This window comes from Agelaius tricolor, unplaced genomic scaffold (genome assembly GCF_023055355.1).
Source record: "Agelaius tricolor isolate 1412-34295 unplaced genomic scaffold, bAgeTri1.0.p SCAF_6, whole genome shotgun sequence".
NCBI classification, from domain to species: Eukaryota; Metazoa; Chordata; class Aves; order Passeriformes; family Icteridae; genus Agelaius; species Agelaius tricolor.
The window spans coordinates 1,999,718-2,023,234 of record NW_027269266.1 but is presented as its reverse complement, the minus strand read 5'-3'; the positions used below and the strand labels follow the sequence as shown (position 1 = coordinate 2,023,234).

General features: G+C 43.1%; 1 protein-coding gene across 3 annotated transcripts in view; it reads right to left on the bottom strand.

The window, feature by feature from the left end:
- Positions 1–5,539: 5,539 nt before the first annotated feature.
- The window catches only part of CTDSPL (CTD small phosphatase like), an 85,805-nt gene continuing 67,827 nt past the window's right edge, over positions 5,540–23,517 (bottom strand). For all 3 annotated transcript variants that reach the window (XM_071428503.1, XM_071428504.1, XM_071428505.1), the window contains 3 exons: positions 16,028–16,120; positions 14,219–14,404; positions 5,540–11,960 (listed from right to left, as the gene is read on the bottom strand). In XM_071428503.1, the coding sequence (XP_071284604.1) occupies positions 11,835–11,960; positions 14,219–14,404; positions 16,028–16,120 (405 nt within the window). In that variant the 3' untranslated portion in view covers positions 5,540–11,834. The remainder of the gene's footprint in view (positions 11,961–14,218; positions 14,405–16,027; positions 16,121–23,517) is intronic.

Sequence of the window (23,517 nt, the reverse complement as noted above, 5' to 3'; positions counted from 1 at the left end):
AAAAGAAAATCTGTTATTTGTGGAATGGTTTTACCCCTTGGACAATGAGTGTTCCAGATTGCCAGGCAAGATGTATTCTATCACCATCTGTATGGCAGATTATCTTTTGTCAAGTGGGCAGTTTGCCTTATCTCTCTCTCTGAGTGACCACAGTCACTCCTCCCTCAGGAGGAGACACCTGCTGATAACAGCTATGGAATGTCACTGCATGGCTGATAAGAACTGCAGCATCCCATTGGGAGATGTGAGCCCAGGGGGAGGAGCCAAGCATTCCTACCTGGATATAATCTGGAGATTCTGGAACACCAGCACAGCTTCTCCACTGGATTCCCCAGAGGAACAGCAGCTGCCTCTTCTTCCCCTGGATCTTCAGAGGCAGAGACTGCACCTTTCTACAGGATCCCTGCTCCAGCAGAGCCACCCCTGACACTGCAGGAGGGCTGAGCCACAATTCCAATGGGACTGCTGCCAGCACCCTGACCCACAGGGTGTCAGGCTGGGTTCTGACTCTGTCAGTGTTGTTCTAGTTCACTGCATTGTTTATTTTATCCTTTTATTTTTTTTTCTTCCCTATTAAAGAACTGCTATTCCTGCTCCCATATTTTTGCCTGAGAGCCCCTTAATTTCAAATTCATAGCAATTGGGAGGGGTGGGGAGGGTTTACATTCTCCATTTCAGGGGAGGCTCCTGCCTTCCTGAGCAGACTCCTGTCTTTCCAAACCAAGACAATGAGGTATAGATAATTTCCTTCCCTTTCATTCAAGTGAAAGTGAGAAGTGCCTGTGCCCCAACAGCATCCAAGGAACTGAAAGAATTTGAGGAGAAACTGGATCTTGGAGAGACCCAGATTTACCATCAAATCATTAACTGGGGCCTGACCTTTTCCCTGGCACACTGCAAAGGTTCAGAAATGCCTGTCAAGGAATTTTTCTCCTTTTAATTTAAATCTTTCATATTGGCTGGGTAACATTCATCAAGTTACACCCCTTCATCCTGCATCCCATGGGGAACATGGATTTGCAGATAATCTGATTTTAGCAGCCAAGAATGTCTTTGTTTTGCTAACAGAGATGCAGAGTTCCCTGCAGCAGCTTCCCTTCAGCTCCAACAGCCCCCGGGGTCCCGTCTGGCTGGACCAAAGGTGTCTCCTGGAAAAGCCAGGAACTGGGCCCAGGCAGGGATCCCAGATGGGATTTAACTTTTAGGGCAGTCTTGCTCTCATGAATTGAGGCAAAAGAGGAGGAGCCATCTGTTGGGGAAGATGAAATAGGAAAGCCTTATAAATATGATTGTCTGGCAAAAGATTTTGAGAATATAGAAACTATAAGCGAGATTGAAATGAAAGCAAGCTTTGAGATCCCTCAGTTACTGAACAACTGGAAAACAATGGTGTGGCCAGCTGAAGGTGATCCCCTTTTGATGGAACAACACCCTCTGCTTGCAGACAGGCCCAAGGGTCAGAGCAGACCCTGCCAGCTTGGCAGAAGGGGCCCAAAGAGGAGTTTATAGGGTTTAAAATGTAACACAGTATGGTAATGTAATGATTCTTATAGGCTGTATGTAAATGCTGTAGGATTTGTATCTTGGACTAGATTGGTTAGTGAGAATTAGAATATTCAACACAGAAGAAGATTTATGGTATTGTAACAGGAACCTCGCTCTCTTACCCCTTTTTACTTTCTTACTCTCTCATCCTCTCTCCCCCTCTCTTCTCTCAGGTCTGCTCTGAGCTGTGGCTGGCAGCTCCCAGCAGGGCCCTGCACCCAGGCCCTTGGCAATAAACCCCAAGTTCCACGACCTGGCCTCAGAGATCTCTCATCTCCATCCATCCCGACTGTGCTACCCCCCGATGCTCTGGCACCATCCAAGCCAGAGGGAAACAGCCAAGGTTGGGTGGCTCCTCCTCAGCTGCTGGGGCTGCAGAGCCCCCCTGCTTCACCATGGTCACCCCATTCCTGGGCACAGCCGGCCAGGAGGGAGAGGGTGAGAAATGGGAATCACAGAATCAAAGGAGAGCCCAGGCTGAAAGAGATCCTGATCATCTGCTCCAGCCTCTCATGGAATGGAAAGGGAGCCTGGTGAGGCTTTCCATCATTGTCCAGTCCCACCTGGAAACCCTCCAGCCTTGGGGGCTCCACCACATCCCTGGGGAAGTTGTTTCCGTGATTCATGAAAATGATTTTCATGATTTTCCCTGACTGTAAAGATTTCTTGTGTCAAGATAAAACCTCTTCTGGGGCAACTTGTAGCCATTCCTAGTTGTCTTCTCCATGGCTCTGTGGGAAGAGAGAGGGGAGGAGAGAGCCCCCATCCTTTTTGTGGCACCTTTCAGCCCTGGGCTCTTGTGATGAGGAGCCCCCTGAGCCTCCTCATCCCCAGGCAGCAGGGACCCAGCTCCTCTGGCTTTTCCTCAGGTGCTTCCAGGTGGGAAGGAGCCTGCCAGGAGAGCAGAAAGCCAAGGAGATGGGCTGAAAGGGGTGGCTAATGGCTTGGCAAACCCACCTTTCTCCCAAAAAACCCAAGAAGCAGATGCTGCAGTCACTAACAAGGATCCCATTTCCATTCCCTGGAAAGGTCCCACCCTTGGGTGCAGGCTGTCCCCTGTCCCTGTGCCCCTGGCTGCCCTGTCCCCTCGCCCCCACTCCCTGGACACTGGCAGGGAGTGGAACTGGCACAGGGAATGTGCCTTGTCACACACCTGCCAGCTTGGCACCACTTCTGTTCCTTCTTTTTTTTTTCCCTCCCCCTCCTGGAGATTCAACATTTGTCCACAGTTCTCCTTGTGAACTTCAGCCAAAGCTCAATTTAAAATGATGTTGCTTGAAAAAAAAAAAAAAAGGTGAGCAGCGAAGCTTTTGTAGGAAAAAATGGTTTAGCACACTAGGGGAGGTGTAAGGACATGATTTAGAGCTCAACTATTTGAGAAACACTGATTTCCCTCTTTTATTTTTCTGCATTTTCATGGAAGAAAAAATAACCAGTGAGTAGAATTATCATGAATACTTATCCTGTGTTCAGGTGTGCAGCCACCAGTTCCTTTGTCAAAAGAAACTCAGGAATAACTGGGCAATGAAGGCAATGAAGAAATTGCTTTGAAGTACCAAAAGGGATTTTGAAGTACCAAAAGGGATTTTTTTTACCTGAAGGGAGGTGTTATCCATGGACCTGTGGAGCACAGTCCTGGCCCTCAGGGCACTCGGACATCCAAAGCTGTGGTGATGCTCCATGAGATAATAAAGTCATTTAAATTTCCTCTAGGGCGCCTTTAAAGGGCAGCGCTGCCCGGCTGCACCATCTCGTGGTGTGACCGAGCCCTGCACGGCCAGAGCCTTTCAAACCTGCCTTTTTCCAAGACTTCCATCACTGACACGTCAAAGCCAAACGCTGCCACTGCCAGACCATGGCACGGCTTGGAGCACCACAATCCCCACCACAAAAGCCATCCAGACTTTCCTCCCTCGTGCTCCTCTTTGGGATGCAACAATCCTATTGTTTTCCAAGCATCATCATCACCCTGAGCATTTGCCTGATCCCTCTGGTTGTTATTCCAAGATCTATCCAGCAGGTCAGGGCTGGTTACTCATCTCAACCTGCTGAGGGTGACTGAGATCTGGTACAGAGGATTCCAGTGAGACCAGGGCTCCAGTATGGAGAGGAAAAATCAGAGGGAAAGTTAAGAGTCACAGAGCTCCAGCCCTGTGGTGCAGAGCCAAGGGCAGGACCTGTACGTGCTCAGCCCCAGCCCTACTCCCACACAGCACCTGGGCCCTCGCAGCTGTGACCCTTTTCCAACCAAAATGATTCTGTAATTCTGTCATTAAACGGGTTCTTTAGGTTCTTCTGACAAAAATTTCCCCCTCTTCTTCTAGATGCATTTGCTTGTGAAGGAGAAAGATGCACTAAAAACCCCACAGATAAATTTTACACAGATCTCTGGTTCTCAGTCTCTGAGGGTACAGCAGGGATTAACCAGGGGATCAGGTAGAGATTAGAAAGAAAGAAACCTAACAGCATTTATAAAATATTTTTCCTATTAAAAACACACATGAAAATGCCAGACTTTCACCTTTCTGTGGGTTTGTCTTGCAGCAAATGCTTCACTTGCAACCACCTTCTTCAGCCGGATCCTTCCATGCAGACCTAACTCGAGACATGTTGGAACCCAGGACATTGCTCTGGCTGCCCTGGAGGATTCCAGACCCTGGCAGGGGCTCAGAGACCTTGGCACAGAGTCAAAACCACCTGTGCCTTTGATTTTAGCCCACGGAAGCAATTACCAACTTTGTGTGAAGATTTGCAAGCCACAAGAGTTTGAGTAGAATGATAGTGAATTTTTCATGGGGTGAAAAAGTAGAATTTTGGGGATTTAGAATGGGGGTTCAAGAGGCAAGATGGAGGAATCTGGGCATGTCCTGTCCTCCTTCTCCTTCTTCTTGCCCTCCATCTTCTGCTGTGAAGGTGACACTTCTGGATTGGTTTAGGGTAGAGACAAACTGTCTAACATAGGTGATAGGTATTGGAAAATTATTGTAAATAAAGTACATGTAATTTTTAGTATAAAAAACTAACACCACCCCAAGGGTGGTCAGTGTGCCACAAACCAACCTGCTGGACAGACCTCAGCAGGTCAGAGAAAGAATGTAATGGATAAGAGAAAATAAACAGCCTTGAAAACCAGAGCTGAGGAACCTCTACTTCTTCTTCGGTTGTGGGGCTGGGAAAAAAGACTTTTAATACCTCAGGAGCCATTTCAGCAACACAAAACCCAAGAGAGACATGAGCCAGGTGAGAAACACGTGGTGTTCCCGTGGGCACCCTGACCCCATCCAGGTCCAGCAGCTCCCCCAGCTTCTCCTTTCCCTCAGGGGATGAATGTTTGCTGCACACCGGGGGACCCCAGACCTGTGCCAGCTCAGCTGCCCAACAGCAGCACGCACAGCAGACACTGCCACAGAGAGGTGACACCACAGCCTGGGAGGAAGGCAGTGATCCTGATCCACTCTCAGCCCCATTTACCCCAAAAACCCAGCACAGGCAGGTGAGGAACCAAACTGTCTCAGGGATGCTGGGAATGGCATCATACAGGGGGTGCTGCCTGCCGGGACTGGAAGGGGTTTGTACAGAACCCACCCCAGCCACCATCAGGTTTCCTCCTGTCCCCTCACCCTCTCCCACAATCCAGGATCTTGCTTTTCCCAGCTCCATCTTACAGGCTTCAGTGGCTTTGGAAAGCAGCCAGATGGATTTATCCAAACCTCAGCAGGTTAACCAAAAGGAACAGGAGCTGAGCTTTTCTGCCAAATCTGCTGGCACAGGAAGAAGGCCTTGGTGCTCAGCAGTCAAGGCTTTCATCTTTAGTAAAGCCCAGCAGCTCCCAAGAGTTGAGAAGAATGGAATGAGAACTTTCTGGCCTGATTCTCTTGAAGTCTTTGCTTCCCCCTCCCAATGCTTTCCTCACAGAGAATGGCATGTGGACAGAGAAAAGGGGATTTCTGGGAACAGACCTAAACTATTTGCATTATCAGACATGAAGAGAATGAAAAAAAAATAACACAGAGTTTATTGTCAAACTGAATCAAAGCATGAAAAAAAAAATTACAAGGTTACACTGTAAAGAAATTTGGTTTTCATCACAAAAGCTCATTAAAATCAAAGAAAACAACCCATTGTCAAGCCAGCAACTCCTCAACAACCCCCCTGAGCTTCTGAGTGCAACATTTATTGCAAGGCTGGGAATTCAGAGGCGGTGACATCACGTTTGTAGGGACAAAAGGATCAGCCCCTCATTATCTGGAGGGACAGAGGTTCTCCAGGGGGGTGACACAGGTTCTCTGAGGGGGTGACACGTGTCTGGCTGAGTGGTGACTCCTCTGTTCCCTCTGAGCAGCAGCAGCCTGGTCCTTGCTGGGGTGCAGCCCGAGGTGAGGAGGGTGATGGGTGCCAGCTGTGCTTGTGTCCAAAGCTGTGCTTTTCCTGCCTTTTCCATCCCCAGGTGTGTCCATGTCATGAAACCAAAGCCTGGGTGCAAAACCGAGCGCTGCTGGTTTGGGGAGAGAGCTGGGAGGCACCACAGGGGGACACAGCCACAGCCACCACCTCCCAAACTCCTTGTGAGCCCCTTTTAGCCACGGCCAAACCTCCCCTTTTGACAGTGCAGAGGGAACCCTGCCCTGTGGAGCCACTCTGACCCCTGAGTGTCGCTCAGAAACGCCCTGAACACGGCTTCAACCATGGACACCCTGCTCCCAGCACAACTCCTGCAGCTGTCCAAGGCTGACAACTGTCCAAAACACTGGGTTACCCACTGATCCCTGCTTCTCCAGCAGAGCCAGAGAAGTCCAGAACTTTCCAGAACAGTCCTGGGCTCCTGCCAGCGTGGCTGGGCTGGTGGAAGTCTGGATAGTCTGGATGGCAAAGGCTGCTTGCCAGGAAAACTGCTGGAGGCTGCATCCCACCTGGAGCAGCCCCACCCCACCCTGCAGGGAACTGCAGAGCAGTTGGATTTCCTTCTGAGTCAAAAAGACAACAAAAAGGGGGAAAACCCACTGGAAAGCCTTGAGGTGTACAGACTATTGTGTATTCAGTTGTGCAGACACTTGGTTTCTGTCAGCACAGAACAACAGGAGCTTTCTCACCACTATAAATGAGCTGTTTTATCAATTTTGAAACACATGTTTTACCAAGTGGAAAATAAAAAAAGAGAAAGGCATCTTTATCCTCATCTTTATCCTAAGTAGCAGCTAAGGAGATTGGTAAAATTAAAAACAAAACCAAAACCAAACCAAACCTAAATAATCAAAAACCTGACCAACCAGTACAAAGTAAAGGCAGGCCAGGTCATTCCAACCAATTATAGGACTAACTAAAGAATATTTTTAATTGCAACTAATGTGCTATCTTGAGCCAGCTGCTAATTCCAACAGGCCTGAGGTTTTGTGCTCATAAAGCATCAATATGTGCCTTTCCTAGAAAGGAAGGCTCTGCCTAAGTCTTACTGTGTCAGATAAAAAGTCCCAAAATAGATTTTTCCAACCAAATAAAGTGTTTTATTCAGATATTCATGTGGATATGGCAGTGATGTTAAGAACAGCTATTCAAGTAGCTGAAGTAAGCCCTTCAAAAGAAGTCACACAGCTTTGAGACTTGAACAAATTATTGTATGATCTCATCCAAGAGATCTAAATAGCTGGAACATCTGCAAGAGTCGCCACCAATTTATTCAGCAGAGTTCATCAGCAGTTCATCAGCTCTGTTTGCACAAGCAGGTGCCAGGGCAGCCACTGAGGAGTCCTGCACGTGACTGAGAGAGGACAGGGGGACGAGGCTGGGACAGGGATGGGTGGCTTTACCCTCTGACATGGATGTGCATTAGCAGGAGGGAAGCCCCTGCTGAATCAGTGCCTGGTACTGAAGGAGAAGTGCAGAAATGCTTTTTCCCAGAGAAGTATTACATGCACAAGTAACTATATTGTTAAAATTTTTTATTTGTGACAGTAAAGAAACCATTCAATACCTGATTGACAACACTTCTCTCTCCTGCAAACACTCATATGGTATCTGTAGTGTTTCTCAAGTATTGCTGGATTGTTCATTGCATCAAAGTGTAAACAGCTCCATCATAAGGAAAAAAAAAAAGGAAAAAAAGAAAGAAAAAAAGAAACATTTCCATTGCTCACTCCTCTATTGAGGAGCTCCCAATAGATCTTTAACAAGAAATAAGAGAGAGTCAGCTGGGATTTTACAACATCATGTGAAACAGAGAACTGACAGCTGGCTTTGCATAGTTAGCCCAGAGATTTTGAAGCAATTGCCCCACGCCAGCCTCACCTGCCCCTCCTCACCCCACAAAGGCAAAAAACATCACAGCACCTTGGAATCAGAGGCACAAACTTGTTTTTGTTTTACAAATAGGGCTGTGCAGAACTGTGGTTTATTAGGTTAAAAACAATCTGACCAACAGAGGGTTACGCCTTCGGAAGTCACACAGCTACAGATTCTTTTTCTTGTTTTTTTTTTTTTCTTTTTTCTTTTTTACATTGAAATTTCAAAAGCTGCAACATCAGCACACACCAGTGTCATTTAGATACTTTATTGTCCCCAACCAGTCTAATCAAAATCATGCTGTAAGAAAAGTGATTGCGTACACCGACAACCAAAAACGCCTCCAGGTGTTGAGTTTCTTCCACGTACAACTTTTGCTGTTTTAATAAAGATCAAAAGGGCGAAACAAAGAGACAAAATTATTCTTCCAAAGCTACCTAAATGAACACAGCAATATTGTACATTTGCCACCACCTCCCCATGCCCAGCCTGCCACGCCTCGTGGTGTGACCAAAGATTCTGTGCACAGCCCTAAGGTTACAAATGGCAATTTCTTTGTGAACACTTCTGTTGGGTTTCAAGGGTCTAAGGCATTCTGCCTTACAGCTTCATTTAAAAATACCCATACAGGCAAAAAAAACCGTTTTTTAACCCAACATAAAAGGACAACAGAACTTCAGGCCAGGCAGCATGTCTTTAGAATGACCAACTGGGAAAAAGAGTTTTTAATATTTCTATAATATCCAGAACTAGAATTGAAACCCAGGGTTTAGAACAGCCCTGGTGACCTGCATGCAGTAACTGCACTTCAAAATATGCAAGACATTTAGGAAACAAGGGTTGTTTTTTTTTTTTTCCTATTTGATTTTTTTTTTTTTTAAATCTTGTATTTAAAATACAATCAAATACCCGTATTGCAAATTTTACAAACATTCCACTCGTTCTCTGACTTTATGGACAGAACTCTATTGCTTTTTTCAGAATCTAGAAACTCTAAATATATAGCGTATGTATATCCACGCAAACTCAACACTTGAAATTTCAAGTATGATGATAGTGTCAAAATAAACAACTGTGACAGTTGTTGGCCAAATCTGAATACCCAGGGGAGTCCAAACCTGATTGCAGAGCACTCTGAGTTTTATTCCCATACGAGTTGGGTGGGTTAAAAAAAAATAGAACTGATGAGAACTTATAGAAAATACTCTTAATGCTAACAGAGATCAAAGCTGTGCTACGTTTTTTGTCTTTGTATTGTCACTAAGTGTCATTTTAATGCTGTACTAAGTTACAGTAAGTTGGGTTTTTTAAAATTTGGGGGGGTTTTAAGAGCCAAAATGATACAGTACAAGTATGGCTGTACAGAGCATCATCAGAACTGTTCCTCCAGAGGCTGGTGCAGAAGTTCAGTTGCCCATTCTATGTGGATTGGAAAACAATACAAGACACTTTAATAATATAATCAACATTCATTCACAGACTTAAGGCAACTGGTTCATGAAATCGCTGCTTGCAGAGATGCAGACGGGTGACACGGTTTGTCTCACGTCCCACAGGTCACAACTGTCACACGGCCCTGGCTCGTGGGTTGTTTACTCTTGGTCTGATTGTTTGGTCTAATGCTAACGAGAAAAAGTCTTTGAATTTCTTCAGCCATTCCTCTCATACCTGCACGACTAACTACAACCTGAATACTTCCCTGCAAACTGCACTGGGGCCCTGGAGCCACAGGCACAGTTGAAAATACTGCTCAGAGAACAACTTTTTTTTTTTTTTTTGGCAGCTTATAGTTTCATTACTCTGGAGTCAAATACAAAATTAAACCATCTTAAACTGAAAGTAAACGTTAATGGACTAACCAGAATCCACACGTCCTTTTTCTTGTTTGATTTCTTTTTGTTATCTTTTAAACAAAGTAGGCTTTTTTTTTTCTTTTTTTTTTCAGATTTTTCATTTTTAAACTCGACACTTTGTCTTTTTGTTGTGGCACAGATTTATACAGTACTAAGGTGATGCCAGCTGGTTGAGAAACAAAAGGGTGATGCCCTAGAGACTCATGGGTGTGATGGGACTGCCTCCAGCACCCCTGGGCCCAGCCACAGCTGGAGCACAGCTGCACTGCAAGGGGGGCTCAGTTTGATACTGCACCCACCAGCACCCACTCACTGCCTGTGCAGACTGGCCTGCCCCTCTCAGATGGATTTGTTAAGCTGCTTCACCAATGGTTTTGAGACGAGGATCACAAGCCCCAGGTCCATCACAAAGGAATTTGGTTTTTTCCCAAGTCATTGGGACTTTTCAAGGAAAAGAGAAAAGGCAAAGGGGGTCTACAATTCAGAATTTAGCACAAGGCTAATTAGAAGCACCAAATAATCCATTTAGTCTTCTCTGATGACAGCCAAACACAGCTGCACTTTTTATGTTTGCAGATTTCTGCTGTGGACAATAACTGAAAGGTGACACTGGAAAGGGGGAGGGAAAAAAAGGTGTGCCTTGTTCTTCAAAGGCATAAAAAATTTAAAAATCATTCATCTGAAATACCTATGGCACTGCAGAAGATGTTAAGCAGGCTCTCAGATTCAGAGATGAGTCTAACTCAACTCCAAAGCCAGAGGGTCAATTTTAGTCTAGGCTAGTAACTTCTGCCCTTCCAGCAAGACTTGATACAGCTCATAATCTGCACCTTCCACCTTGGGGAACAAGAAATACAAATCAAAGGTGTGGGCAGCAAACTTCCTGCATTTTCATGTATCAAAAAAAGGAGAGGGCTTCATCTTAATTGAAAAAAAAATTGAAAAAAAAAATCCTTTACAGGTCACCTTTAACTGGTATATCAGATACCAATGTATTAATCCATGGGGGTGGGTTATGAAGCCTGCATTTTATTTATTGCCCAAGTTTGCAGCTTACAGAAAATGTCTCATAGCACAGGCACAGTGGCAAAAACAGTATAACAGCCGATGGTCAACTCCATTTGGTGAGTATACAGTAGCAGCAATGAAAAGAAAAAAGTACTCCAGACAGCTCAATGTAGATCCAGCTTCCCCAGATGGGTTGTTTTGAGAAAAGACTCTTAAGCTAATAAATAGATCTCCTTGCTGTTCTCCCAAGATAATGGTTTTCCAAAAAAGAAGAGGCATGGCAGTTGTGCGTGAGCAGAGACAGCAGAACTTCATCTGCCTGCAATTAAAGGTGCTTCAGGTCTATCAGCCACCTCATTTCCTCAACTCCATCACTCCCTAAATACTCAAAACAACTGCAGATATGTTTTAAAACTGTGCCCAAAATCCTCATCAGTGAAACAACCATGTTAATGACCCCAGTTCACCCCTCCCACGACCGCCTGAACCTTCTGAGCATGACAAAGTGTAACACAACTCATTGTCATCGTGGAGACAGGAACCCAGCATCTTGGTTTCAACTTTTTCCTTTGTTATATATTACAGTGCTCTATAAATTTTTTTTTTTCCTTTTTCCTTTTAAAGCATTTAGACAATACAAGACTAAAAGATGTCTGGAAATACGTCTTATACAAAAATGAATTTTTATCTTAAAATAACATTCAAAAAGGCACTTCATTCTGTAAGAAAAAATTCAGAGTCAGGTCAACTGCTCTAAGCAGGGGGGTAAAATTGTCTGCATAGTGGGAGGGGAAGAAAGGGAGAGAAATTCAACTGCTGAAATACAAGCTTCTTTTTTTTGGCATGTTTTAAGAAAAGCTGATCCAGTAAAAGATGTCCATTTATGAAATTAATTAAAAGAGTCCCATTTAAAATAGCTTTTTTTTTTTTCCTTTAAAAAAGTAGTCTGAACACATGACCTTAGGAGTCAGGCTTCTGAAGGCTTAATAGCATCACTCATGATTGTCCTTCGTGTCCAATGTAACAGGAAGATCAAGAGTAGCACTTCTGACTGGGGTGACCTCCCCAAGCTTACATTTGAAAGAGCTGAAAGAGATGGAGACAGCCTCTAGCAACTGCAATCTAGGAGCAGGAGTCAGTCAGAGTTAAGGGCTACCTGTTGCAGAGTTTATGAAGCATACTGTAAACTTCTTCCTCTTTGCTTAGTCCTTCAAAGAAAGGAATAAGATCTAGCAGCTCTGTGTCTGTCATGTCATCAAACCAGGACTGCACAGGCACCTGAAACAAAGCAACCAACAAACACTGAGAGGGTTTCATGATGTAAAAGACACGTGAGTTTTGTCTGTGTAGGTGTTCTGTAACCATCACCACCATGCTGTAATAATCATGGCAATTAGCTACTCATTAGCATGCAGGTGGAGCAGCAGGGACAACCCCCAGCCCAACGAGGACAGCTGAGCTTCACCTGCATGTCCAGGTGACCCACATGACCCCACACTGGGCAGCTCTCCTTGCTTTGCCTCCTTGGTATCCAGAACAGACTGGAAGGCAGGCACAGCTTATGAAGCTGCACTGACACTGTATTTGCAGGCAAGTTTATTTTTTCCCCTCTAAGAATTATCAGAGTGAGTCACCAGGCACAAGCAGGCAGCAACAACCCCTTCCAGCATGGGGTTTGGAGGAAATGTTTAACTGCAAGGGCAGAACATTGCTCAGGTAAAAATGTTAGATCTAGTGAGTGCATTCAGAGAACAACACAGATAATAACCCTTCTTAAATATGCAGGCTGGATTTGGGGAAGGTGTTCTGTGTATCTTCAGCACACTGAGGTCTTTCCAAGACTATCTTGGATCTTGTTACAAGCTCTGGTTTCTGCAGAGACTCCAGTATCAGTCAGCCAGCAGCACTTTTCTATACATGATTAAACCACTCTGACAAGGCCCTTAATTTCATCTCCCAAATTTCTACAGCTCATTATTTCCTTGGCACTGATTTCCAAGATACCAAATGATGATCTTGGATCAGGTTCTTAATTTTAACCATGAACATAAATTAGAGCTACAGGTCCTGGTTATTATAAATGGCAGCTTTAAACCATGTGTGGCACCAACCAGAAAAATGTTTTCACCCTATCACTTAGGGCATCACAATATTAGGATCTGAACTTGAAAGCTGACTGCTGGAAGATAAATAGCTCTTGAAATAAAAAGAAAAAAGATTCTGGAGAGGCAGGACTGTGCAAAGCAGTGTTCTTAATAAAAGATTTCCTACATTGATTTTTAACAGTTCACAAAGAAGGCAACCTAAAAACATCAAAGCAAACAGTGCACAGCCTGGTTGTCTAAAAGTCAGCAGATCTAAGAGTTCCAGCTTCTCCCCTGGCAGCTAAAGCAGATGTGAGCAGCTGTGCTGGCTGCAGCCATGGATGGAGAACCCCAGACCTCTCCTTCAGAGCTCCTAGAGCCAGTACAAACACACTGAAAATGCACACTGCTCCTCATTGTTCTGCCCTACAGAACTGCTGCCTGCCCTTTATCCTTATTCCTAAACCTTGATTAACTTGTTGACTAACAGTTCTAATTATGGAGCTATGACAAAAATAATTGAGGGAGGAGCATAACAACACAACAGGATCTTGTTGGTTTTTTTTCCTTCTTTCCCTTACAACAAATGCAGATCTCAGTAGCAATCAGTAAATCATTAATTATCTTGCCTAATAAAATATTGTTCACACAATGAAAAAAGATAGGAGTACCCAAAAGAAGTTCAAGCACGTGGCACTCACATTCTCTGATTTTTCTCCTGGGAAGCTGAGAAGCCTCAGAGAAAAGGAAAACAATTCTTATCTCATTTGCTTCTCCTGTGTTGTGCTCACATGTGGAATGTGTTTGGAGATTGTTTACCCACAGGTGATTGTTTCATTGGATTCTGCTGGGAGTTGTTTTCACTCTTTGGCCAATCAAGGCCAAGCTGTGTTGGGACTCTGGAGAGAGTCAGGAGTTTTCATTATTATCTTTTTAGCCTTCTGTCTGTATCCTTTCTGTATTCTTTAGTATAGTTTAGTATAGTATTCTTTAATATAATATAGTATTATAAAGTAATAAATTAGCCTTATGAGAACATGGAGTCAGATTCATCATTCCTGCCTTTGTCAGGGGTGCCTGAAAATACAACACAAGCAAACCATTCTTTCTGCAACCACTACTCCAAAGAACAAAATCTGTGCTGCAGGGCAGCTTTGTTTCTCAGAGCTGGGTTGGTTTTTCAGGTTCCACACCACTTGGTATTTCTCAAAACTGCTGGAGCTCAAGGCAGCAGCCAAAGCTCAGAGCACAGGAGCAGTCATGGCTGTGACACTCTGTCAAGATCACTTTGCCCATGTCCTTCACCACTTGACAGCGAACCCCAAAACCCAGTGCAGCCTAAAAAAACCCACAAAATCTGACACAGTGCTCTGAAAAGTCAATTTTCTGAATCACAAAACCTGGGCAAGGGCCAGAGAGATGAAGTTAGGCTGGAGTACTCAGAATACTTACTGCATTTTCAGGATGGAAGATGTAAGATGCAGGAGAATTATCTACTATAATAACTTTACTCAGCTCACGGCCCAGTCGACTCAGATCCTTCACGTAATTGCCTCGGTGGAAAACACAGGATTCTCTAAAGAGCCTTGCCCTGAACACACCCCAGCGATCCAGTAAGTCAGCTACTGGGTCTGCATACTTAAAAATACAAGTCAGAAACATCAAGTTAGCAACATGCAGAAAAGGCTGATTCACAGAGAAGGGACACAAAATAGTTTCAGATAAAATGCCTCTTTTCTCCATTTTCGTCCCTGTTCCTTGTTAATTAACTCAATTGCCTGCAAACCTGAAGTGATTAATAAAGAGATAAAGCAAAAGTAGGACAATTCTCTTTCTAGATAGAGAAGGCTAACTTGCACTCTAAATGTTTTCTGTGATTTATTAATTAGGTTTTATTCTCAGGGCCAGCTTAAGAGTTAACCTGAGAGTTTTCTAGAGGTTGATGGATCCAGAGATCTCACCTGCCATTACCATAAAACCAGCCAATGCTAATAGAAAATCAATATGAAGCTTTTCCCCAGCTGATTTGTTTCCATGTGCCTCTGAAGATAAACTGCAGTGAACAAATCTGAGCCTGATGTGGCTCTGCCAAATGATGCCCTTGGAGCAACTGGGTCAGCAAGACTCTTAATATTACCAAATTGCATAATTAGGCCAAAAAGGACCAGCCAAAGATGTTATTAATAAAAATACTCATGTACAATACCAGGGAAATTCTCATTTTATACATAAGATGGTATTTTAAGTGAGGCACAGCTTAGAATCCAACAATTTATATAAAGTGACCAAGAAGAAGCATCCAAATAAACTCAAACATGAATAACCACATAGTTGAAAATGGTAGTTACATCTTATTATTGCACAACAGGAGTCACCATTTTCCTATATTTTAAACCAAGAAAAAAACCTGATGTTAAAATCAATCATCTTTTGATTATGAAATAAGGCACATAATTTCAGTATGAAACTGGGGCAGTATTTAGGATTTTTTCAACATGACTGAACAGTATGTGGTAAAGAGAATACAGGGAAAAAGGCTTTACAGAAGATCAGGGTCCTGTCCCCTGCCACCATCTCTACACTAGGCTGGAGCAAAAGCTTGCCATGCTAGAGCACTACTTAGAAATAACCAATGTCATTTTACAAACAAGACACCACAAATACAATACACTGAAGGAAGTGAAGAATTCCAGATCACTCTACTACTGGAACATCTACCACAAAAACTACCTACGAGCCACTACTGCTACTGCAGGACCAGAGGGCACAAAATATTCCTGGGGACGTTTCAAGCTTTGCAAAAAAGGCTTCATTTTCTAACTCCAGGTTGAAATTGCACCTCAAGAGAGCAAGAAGCTTGGTTTCCCAATTTCCAGTGAGTTTCTGAGTCACTGGTTGATGGTGTAGACAGGGTTTAATTCGGTGTTTTATTTCATGCCCAGCTTTCGTGTGCTGCTTCACTGGCACTCTATTTGTTCTAATTTCTCACTATAACCATGGTAACTTGGGAGCCTTTCATATTGGCATCATGAGCAATGCATGGAGGCTACATTATGAGACAAGCCCATATGTGATGGTGTTACCATGGAAACACTTACCCACACACTAGCAGACAAAGTACACACTGTCAGACAAAGAAGCAGAAAAGAAGGGGAAAAATTAAGATAGTACCAACTGTGGAAATAATTATCCATAGAAAACCCAACCAAAAGTCCACTGACCAGCACCATAAGGGTTAAAGAGATGAAGGGAGGAACAAACCTTGGCTAGACTGGCTGTGAAGAGTACACATTCAAAGAGCTCTCCCATCCTCTGAAGAAACTCGTCCACATGTGGTCGTTTCAATACATAAACCTGGAATGATAACAGCATTTAGGTCAGATGCTGCTCAAGGAAAGGAAAAAAAAAAACAAACCAAAAAAACAAAACCACTCCTGCAATGCCAGCACTTGAAACAAAAGTTAACAGGGAAGCAGTTCAAATGAAATGCTGGGGAAAAAGGAAAGTATGCAAGATAAAAGTAGAGCTCCAATAATGAGAGATTGGCACACACAGGCTGCCAAGCCCCTGCTGGTTATGGAACTGCAAACACTGAGCATCATCAGGAGGGTGCTCCTCAAAAAATCTCATTAAAGGCAAAGGGAGACAGGAGGGCTTCTCAAGAAGGCAGGATCTGGATCTTTCCACCAAACCCATTCTGGTGCTGGAAAGCTGAGGAGCTCCACAGAAGGAATAAATCTGATTAAACCTCTCTGACAGCAGGAATTGCTCAATAGGGACCTGTTTTCTTTCTGTGGCTGATTCTCTCATTTCTGAAATTCCAGGTGCTAAGTACCATAACTCACTATGGAGAGTGATCAAGCCCTCCAGCTCTACAGGGAACTTTTTTCACCAAAAATCTTCACAGCACTATGCAGAAAAGCCTAAAAGTGCTGGGTTTGAAATCTGACAAAGTCTACAGCATCTTCTAAAGAGGACCTTGTCAGAAGATGGCAAATTCCCAGGATTTCTGTCCTCTTCAGCAGTGCTCTGCTGCCTTTTAGCACTGCCTTGGCTGCCTGCTGTCAACAACCTGATTAGCAGATTATTAAAACCTCCCTGCTTCTCCTTGCAGAGCATACAAGATGATTTTGTGCTCACAGAAGATACCAGAACAAGGAAAGTGCTGCTCAGAAAGCTTGGAAACAGCTCACAATATACTGGGAAGCTGAAGAGGGGAGTCTGCTTGAAAAATATTTATCTGTCTTGTTTGCAGTTAGATTAAAAGTTTGAGAGAAAATATTGGCAGCATTTTATCTTCTTTTGTTTGGCAAATAATCCCTAATGCTGGAAATTTCAAGAGGAGAAGTCTGCCATAGAGCTGAATTCAGGAAGAATTGCAAGACTGATGCTATTTCAGGAATTTCATTCTTTGATATGTAAAACTAGATTAATTGTATGTATTTTACTAGATTCCTATTAATAAGAGATTAAAAAAAAATAAAAATCAAGGTACTCAGAGAAAAAGCCTGAAGGAGAAAAATATGGAAACAGCAGCTTGAACTCAAGTGTAACAATTAAAGCCTTCAGCAAAAGAAGAAAAAAAGAAACTGTGTAATTGAAATTGAAAACCTAAAATTGAAAGTAAAGTTTTTTTAAAAACACATATGAGGAGCTGTACCTTAATGACTAAAGCAGAAATGTTAATTTTCCCCTTTATGCAGCATACAGATCATACCATGGAGTCTTTATCTCTTTTAAGTTATTTCTATGAAATTTATCTAAACTATTTCTGACCCCATAAACATTACATTCAAACTTTGATACAGATAACAATTTATAACCCTGATTTTTTTTAAACAACCACTGCAGCACCTAACACATCAAATAATGGTGACATTTTATGGATTAAAGACAGTTAACAGATGTACTTCACCACCACTCTCTTTCCAGATAATTAAAGCAATGTTTCCTGTATTTCACCAGGCATAAACCAAGTAATTTCCTCTCCTATAACAAGGCAATTAATTTTTCATTTAATTCTTTCTACACAAAGTTCTGCTGTAGTATTTCCTCTCCAGATACTACCTTTGAATTTTTTTTTTTTTTAAAGACAGAAAGACAGCTGCAGTCCCTCTGCTTTTGGGTATCCTGAGAGTTTCCAACTTCCCAGATGTGAAAGACAGCAGGATCCAAGTTAATAATTAAGTTCTTGATTCTTTAGCCTTAATTTTATTCCTACACTTATTTTTGAGGGGCACCCCAGAGTCTTAACATCATTCTTGGAGAGTAAGTGCTGGAATTTAATATTAATTTCCCTTTTAAAGCCCAGTGCTTCCAGCTTCAGCAGAAGAAGTCTCCTCTTTGCTCTCCATCCCTATCTCTGCCCCTGTCACTGAAGTATTTCCACTTGGAATGTAATTACAAACTCCCTGCCAAGGATCTGAACTTTGCTGCTTGCAACACAAGCCACCTCCTCCATCAGGAGCACTCTGTAAATCAGCCCCAGAGCCCTGAGCTGCACTGGCAGCCTTGGCAATAAACACTCCTCTGGCTCTTTTAGGGCTCCTAATTCTGCCCCTAATTCAGGATTAGCTGTGAATACACAGCATTTTTAGCTGGATGGTCTCCATTCTGCAGTTTAGGGCTCCTGCTCCACCACAGAGCACTCACAGCCTCCTCTACTTGAGTTTCTCCTCTGCTTTGCCTTAAATCTTTTCCTCCTACTGGGATCTGGCCAACAGATTTGCTTCTCATGTTAAATGCCTAATTAATAATAAATGTCATCTCTTCAGATGAAGTCTCACCAAATTTTTCCCTTAATTATTTTCCTCTGTACAAAGCCCCAATTCCTTCACTTTTTTTCTTCCCTTTTTTTTGGCAGAAAAAAAATATCTTAATACTCTGGATAGTTATTCTCCAGAGTTGAAGTTTTCTTTGAGAAGTCCTACTTAGAGCCTGGAAGCAACTCCAAAATGTATTGGTATCCTGGGCTACAAAACCTCTTTGGTTTACTCCACATAGAAAGCTTTCTTCAGCTGACAGTGCAGCTCTTTTCTCCTCTTCCTTCTCATTTGGAATTTTTTCCCCTTTACTTTGTTAGTGGCTGGACTTGAATCTCAATGCTGCATGGTTGTTTGTGGCTTGGCTTTTTCCTCCATTGCCTGATGTCTTCAGTTGAAATCTCTAGACTAACTGGCTCCTGGCATTTTTCTGAGATTTATATACTGTCTTCAGGGCATTAAAAAAAAAAATCCATCCTTTCATGCTCACTAATTTTTTTTCCTTATCATAGCAAGAATTTAGAGGAATACAGTATTTTTTTTATTATTTAAAATGAACCCTACTCAACATTTTAAGCACAAATCAGGCACTAGGCATGTTTCCACAGGATTCTTACAGCTGCTAATGGCAGAACACAAGCAATTATCTTTAATTGTTTTCAAGCATTTCATACTTCCACATGAATTTTCCATACCTCAAAGCAGCCTCAGCCTACAGAGACTCAGTATTAGTGAAACCCAAAGACAAACCTAGCTCATTTTCAACCAATTGAACAGGACACATAGAATTGCCTTTCCAAACCAGCTCTACAATGAGGAAATCTGCAAGTAATGGCCAAAAATTCTGCCCATGACAACTCCAACTCCTGTAATCTCCTGTTTCATGTCTCTTCTGAGCAGAAAATCCCACGTGTCCCTCGTAGTCCTGGGTCACACAGTTGTGGCTGTGTCCCAGTGCAAGTAACCAAGAATAGGCCAGTTAGAATGGATACAGCCTATCCTGGATTACTTGAACCAGGCCACAGCCTCCTGCAAGAAAATCCATGAATTCTGTGCTTTACAGGAAGGAAATTTATTATTCAAACAGGCTTTTTCCCCCATCATCAAAAAAAAAGAAAAGAAATTTGGGTATTATATTCAAAGTATACATGCCAAGTGTTCCTTCAGCTTTCAACAATTAAAAATAAGCAATTAATTGAATTAACTCCCACCTCACCTCAATCAAATACTTAAGAATTAGTTTTACTCAATAAACCAATTGTATTTAAAAATAAAATTCAAAATAACACCAAATCAAACTCTTCCTGGCTGCCCTCTTTACTCTTGGACACCAAAAGCAAGGCACAAAGGCACTGGAATTCAATTTGGATGAAAGATGAAGGACAAGCATTCCCTAAAAACCTTCACCCTTTGGGGATTAAAGCTGTATTTGATGCAGTTCTGGTCTGGGGGCTGTGGTCACTCTGCTCTTGGTTGGTGGGTCCAAAGGAGAGGGTGTGTTCTGCAGAGTTAAACCAAGGTGCCCAACAGGTGGAACATCTCCAGCCACCACTTCCACCCCCAGTGAGCCTCCTCTATCTCCAACACACTCCACTGGACTCCCCACTTGTATTTGGGAGAGAAGGTCCAGCTCTGATCTCCTTTCATCCAGAGAACCAGAGTGGAATGAGAGGAGTGGCCAGAAGGGTCAGCTTGCAGCAGAACCTCCCTTGTGTATCTGGGCCAGCACAAAGCAGAGTGCCCTGGTGCCCAAGAAGGCCAATGGCTCCTGGCCTGGCTCAGGAATGGTGTGGCCAGCAGGAGCAGGGAGGTCACTCTGGCCCTGCCCTGGGCACTGCTGGGGTCACACCTGGAGTGCTGTGCCCAGCTCTGGGCCCTCAGCTTGGGAAGGACCTGGGGACACTGAGCACATCCAGAGGGGACAAGGAGGCTGGAGAGGGGCTGGGAACACAAAGCCTGTGAGGAAGCCCTGAGGGAGCTGGGGGTGCTCAGCCTGGAGCAAAGGAGACTCAGGGCTGCCCCCATCACTCTCTGCAGCTCCTGAAAGGGGCCTGTGCTCAGCTGGCCCTGGGCTCTTTCTGCAGCAGCACTGACACAACCAGAGCACACAGCCTCGAGCTGCACCAGGGGAAGTTTAGGTTGGTGTGGAAACCCAGGGCACTGGGAATATTTCTGTATCTGCTCTGGGGTGCCCTGACCCCCAGGGCAGCACTGACTTTGACCCTCATCCATGGAGAAAGTTCCCCAGACTTCAAGATAGACTGGAATCCACAAAAGTGTGAAATAGATTATAGAGAGCAGTGCAGGTGTGTCACTTGGTGAGAAATTGAGGTTTTGGGGTTTTTAGTGTGTTGTGGATGGAAGCAGATGGAGGGCACAGGGTGTCATCCTGGGTTTCTGCTTCATGCTTCTTCTTCCTCCTTCTCCATGGGTTTGGGTGGCATTTTGTAATTGGGCAGAAAAGTCCCCATTGTGGGCTCTTTGGGATCAGTTATTGGGTTAAAAGGGAAAATAATCCAGGTGTCAGTTCTTAATTGGATAGTTTAGTCTGAAAAGGCCTTGGAACAAGAGATTGTTGGCCATTTTGTGCCTTCTAATGAAAAGCTCACAGCAGTGAGACTGTGTTACTGATAAGAAATAATAAACACCTGAGTCCAAACACGAATTACTGTCTCAAGTGCCTTCAATCCAGACCCAGAGAAACCCACAACTGGAACCACTACAGGTTGGATAGCAGGGAAAAGTTTTTCACAGAAAGAGTGAGAAAGTTCTGGAATGGCTGCCCAGGGAGGTGGTGGAGTCCCCATGCCTGGGTGTGTTTAACAAAGCCTGGATGTGGCACTGGGGGCCAGGGTTTGGTTGAGCTGTTGGGGCTGGGTTGGACTTTATGATCTTGAAGGTCCCTTCCAACCTGATCATTCTGGGAATTCTGTGAAAATTTGGGATTCATCCCTGGAACTTCAGCTGCCCCAGGATGGGCAGCTCTGGAGGCATCCAGAGACCCACAGGAGAAACAAAGGAAGGTTCCTTCACACTTGATTTATTTCCTTCTTAAAGTAAAATGACAAATCCTTTCAAAAGATGAGGTAATTTAGGCTGGAGAAAGAAAGATGGGAAAGGGAGAAGGGATGTTAAGAAAAGCTGGTTTTTAATCTAGGGAAGCTCGTTTACCCAAGCACCCTTTAGGATGATGAATTGTCCTCCCTATAAAAAAAACCCCAAGAGTGTTTCTGACCTTTGGATTATAAATTATATAAGGGAAAGCAAATTCCCCAAACTAAAGACATTATTTTTTTAAGACTTCTGTTGAACTGCAAAAAAAAAAAAAAAAACACCAACCAAACCCAACCAGCATTTACCATGAAAAAACTTGCTAGATAAGTCAATCTCAAAACTCTTTCAGGAGTACAGCAATTCCATTTGCCACAACTTGTATTTTTTGGTATATGAGAGCTGAACAATCTCATATAATTCCAAGTTTCTATATGAATGAGCACCTCTGAAATGGTGTTTCTCAGCAAGGAAATTTCCTTTCCACTGGGGTTCTGCCTAAGGCAGAGGTCAAGGACAATAAAAATCTGTCAACCTCCTGCCTGATAAGGTACCAAGCTCACTGGTAAAACAGGGATATGCACTATGGAAAGTGTGGTTCCACAATATTTCCCATCTCCTGGGATATTTTGCACAGGTGGAAACATTTCTCAATGTCAGTGATTAATCCTGGAGTTTATAAACTGCTTAAGAAAATGGACACGCATTACACAGATGACAAATCCTGATAAATGACAGAAATTGCTCAGATCACTTCATTTATGCTCTAAGTGACTACAGAATTACAGGTTTGAAGTGGGAACAGGTTGTCAGAGCTCTACAGGCTGTGTTAATGCACATCACACTCAGCCAGAATATCCATTTTTGCCCTTTCTCACAGTGCAAAACAAAAAAGAGAAGATTCCTGCATGTCAGCAATATCACAAGAGGTATTCCACACCCAGGCTTTGCCTATCCTGTGTGCCACACAAATTACCTTTATTTCAAGAATCACAAAATTCCTTACAATTACCTTCATTTTTACCATTCAAATGTGCCCCGGGTCTTTATCTATTTTAGAGGCTAAGAACTTGAAATTCAAAGAGTGAAGCAATTTCCTTGAAAATCATGCAGGGACTTTCTAGCAAAGCACAGAGACCAATTTCACCAGACCACCTCTGTCAGAGGAGAGGGAGATGCACAAATCCACTCCCTTTGGACCCAGCTATGGGTTTTTGTTTGTTTTCAGGGTTTTTTTTCTTGCTATTTTCTCTTTTCTCCACATGGAGTCATGTCCAAGTGCCAAACTGCATCATTTTTGGTGAAGAATCTCAGAGTTTGCAGCAGGGAATGGAAAAACAACCGGCTTTTGAAATGTTTGACTATAAAGCCCAAGACTTTTATTGGGATTTGTTTCCAAATGTAAATATGTCATCCTGACAAGCTAAGTGATCACAACTCTAAGCCACTCAAAAATTCACTTTCAAAGGATTTTGTAAAGTTTTAAGAGAGAGAATTTGTCTGTCCACAGCACCAAACACAGATAAAGTCCACATCAAATCAGGATTACAAACCACAAATCTCCAAAACATCATTTAAATGTTGTAAGCATCAGCTCTGGTGAACATTACAGGTAGAGGTACCCCAGATATTGATTTTTTCCTACATAAAACAGACACAGTGTAACAATTATAAAAACAACTATTACTTTAAAGCACGTTTCAGTCCACTGACTAATATTCAGTAATCATTTTAAGAGTGACAAATACATGGAGAGCTTCCATCACAGGAAATCAGACAAAATTATGAACTATCTTTATGACCCACCAATTAGTACAAGAAATAATATACAAATAAAATATAAAACCTCTTAAAATATACAAACCTCTTTGTCCAAGTAGAAATAATCCACGAAGATATTATGTAAACAACATCTCAGAATTTAAAGTACTTAAAATT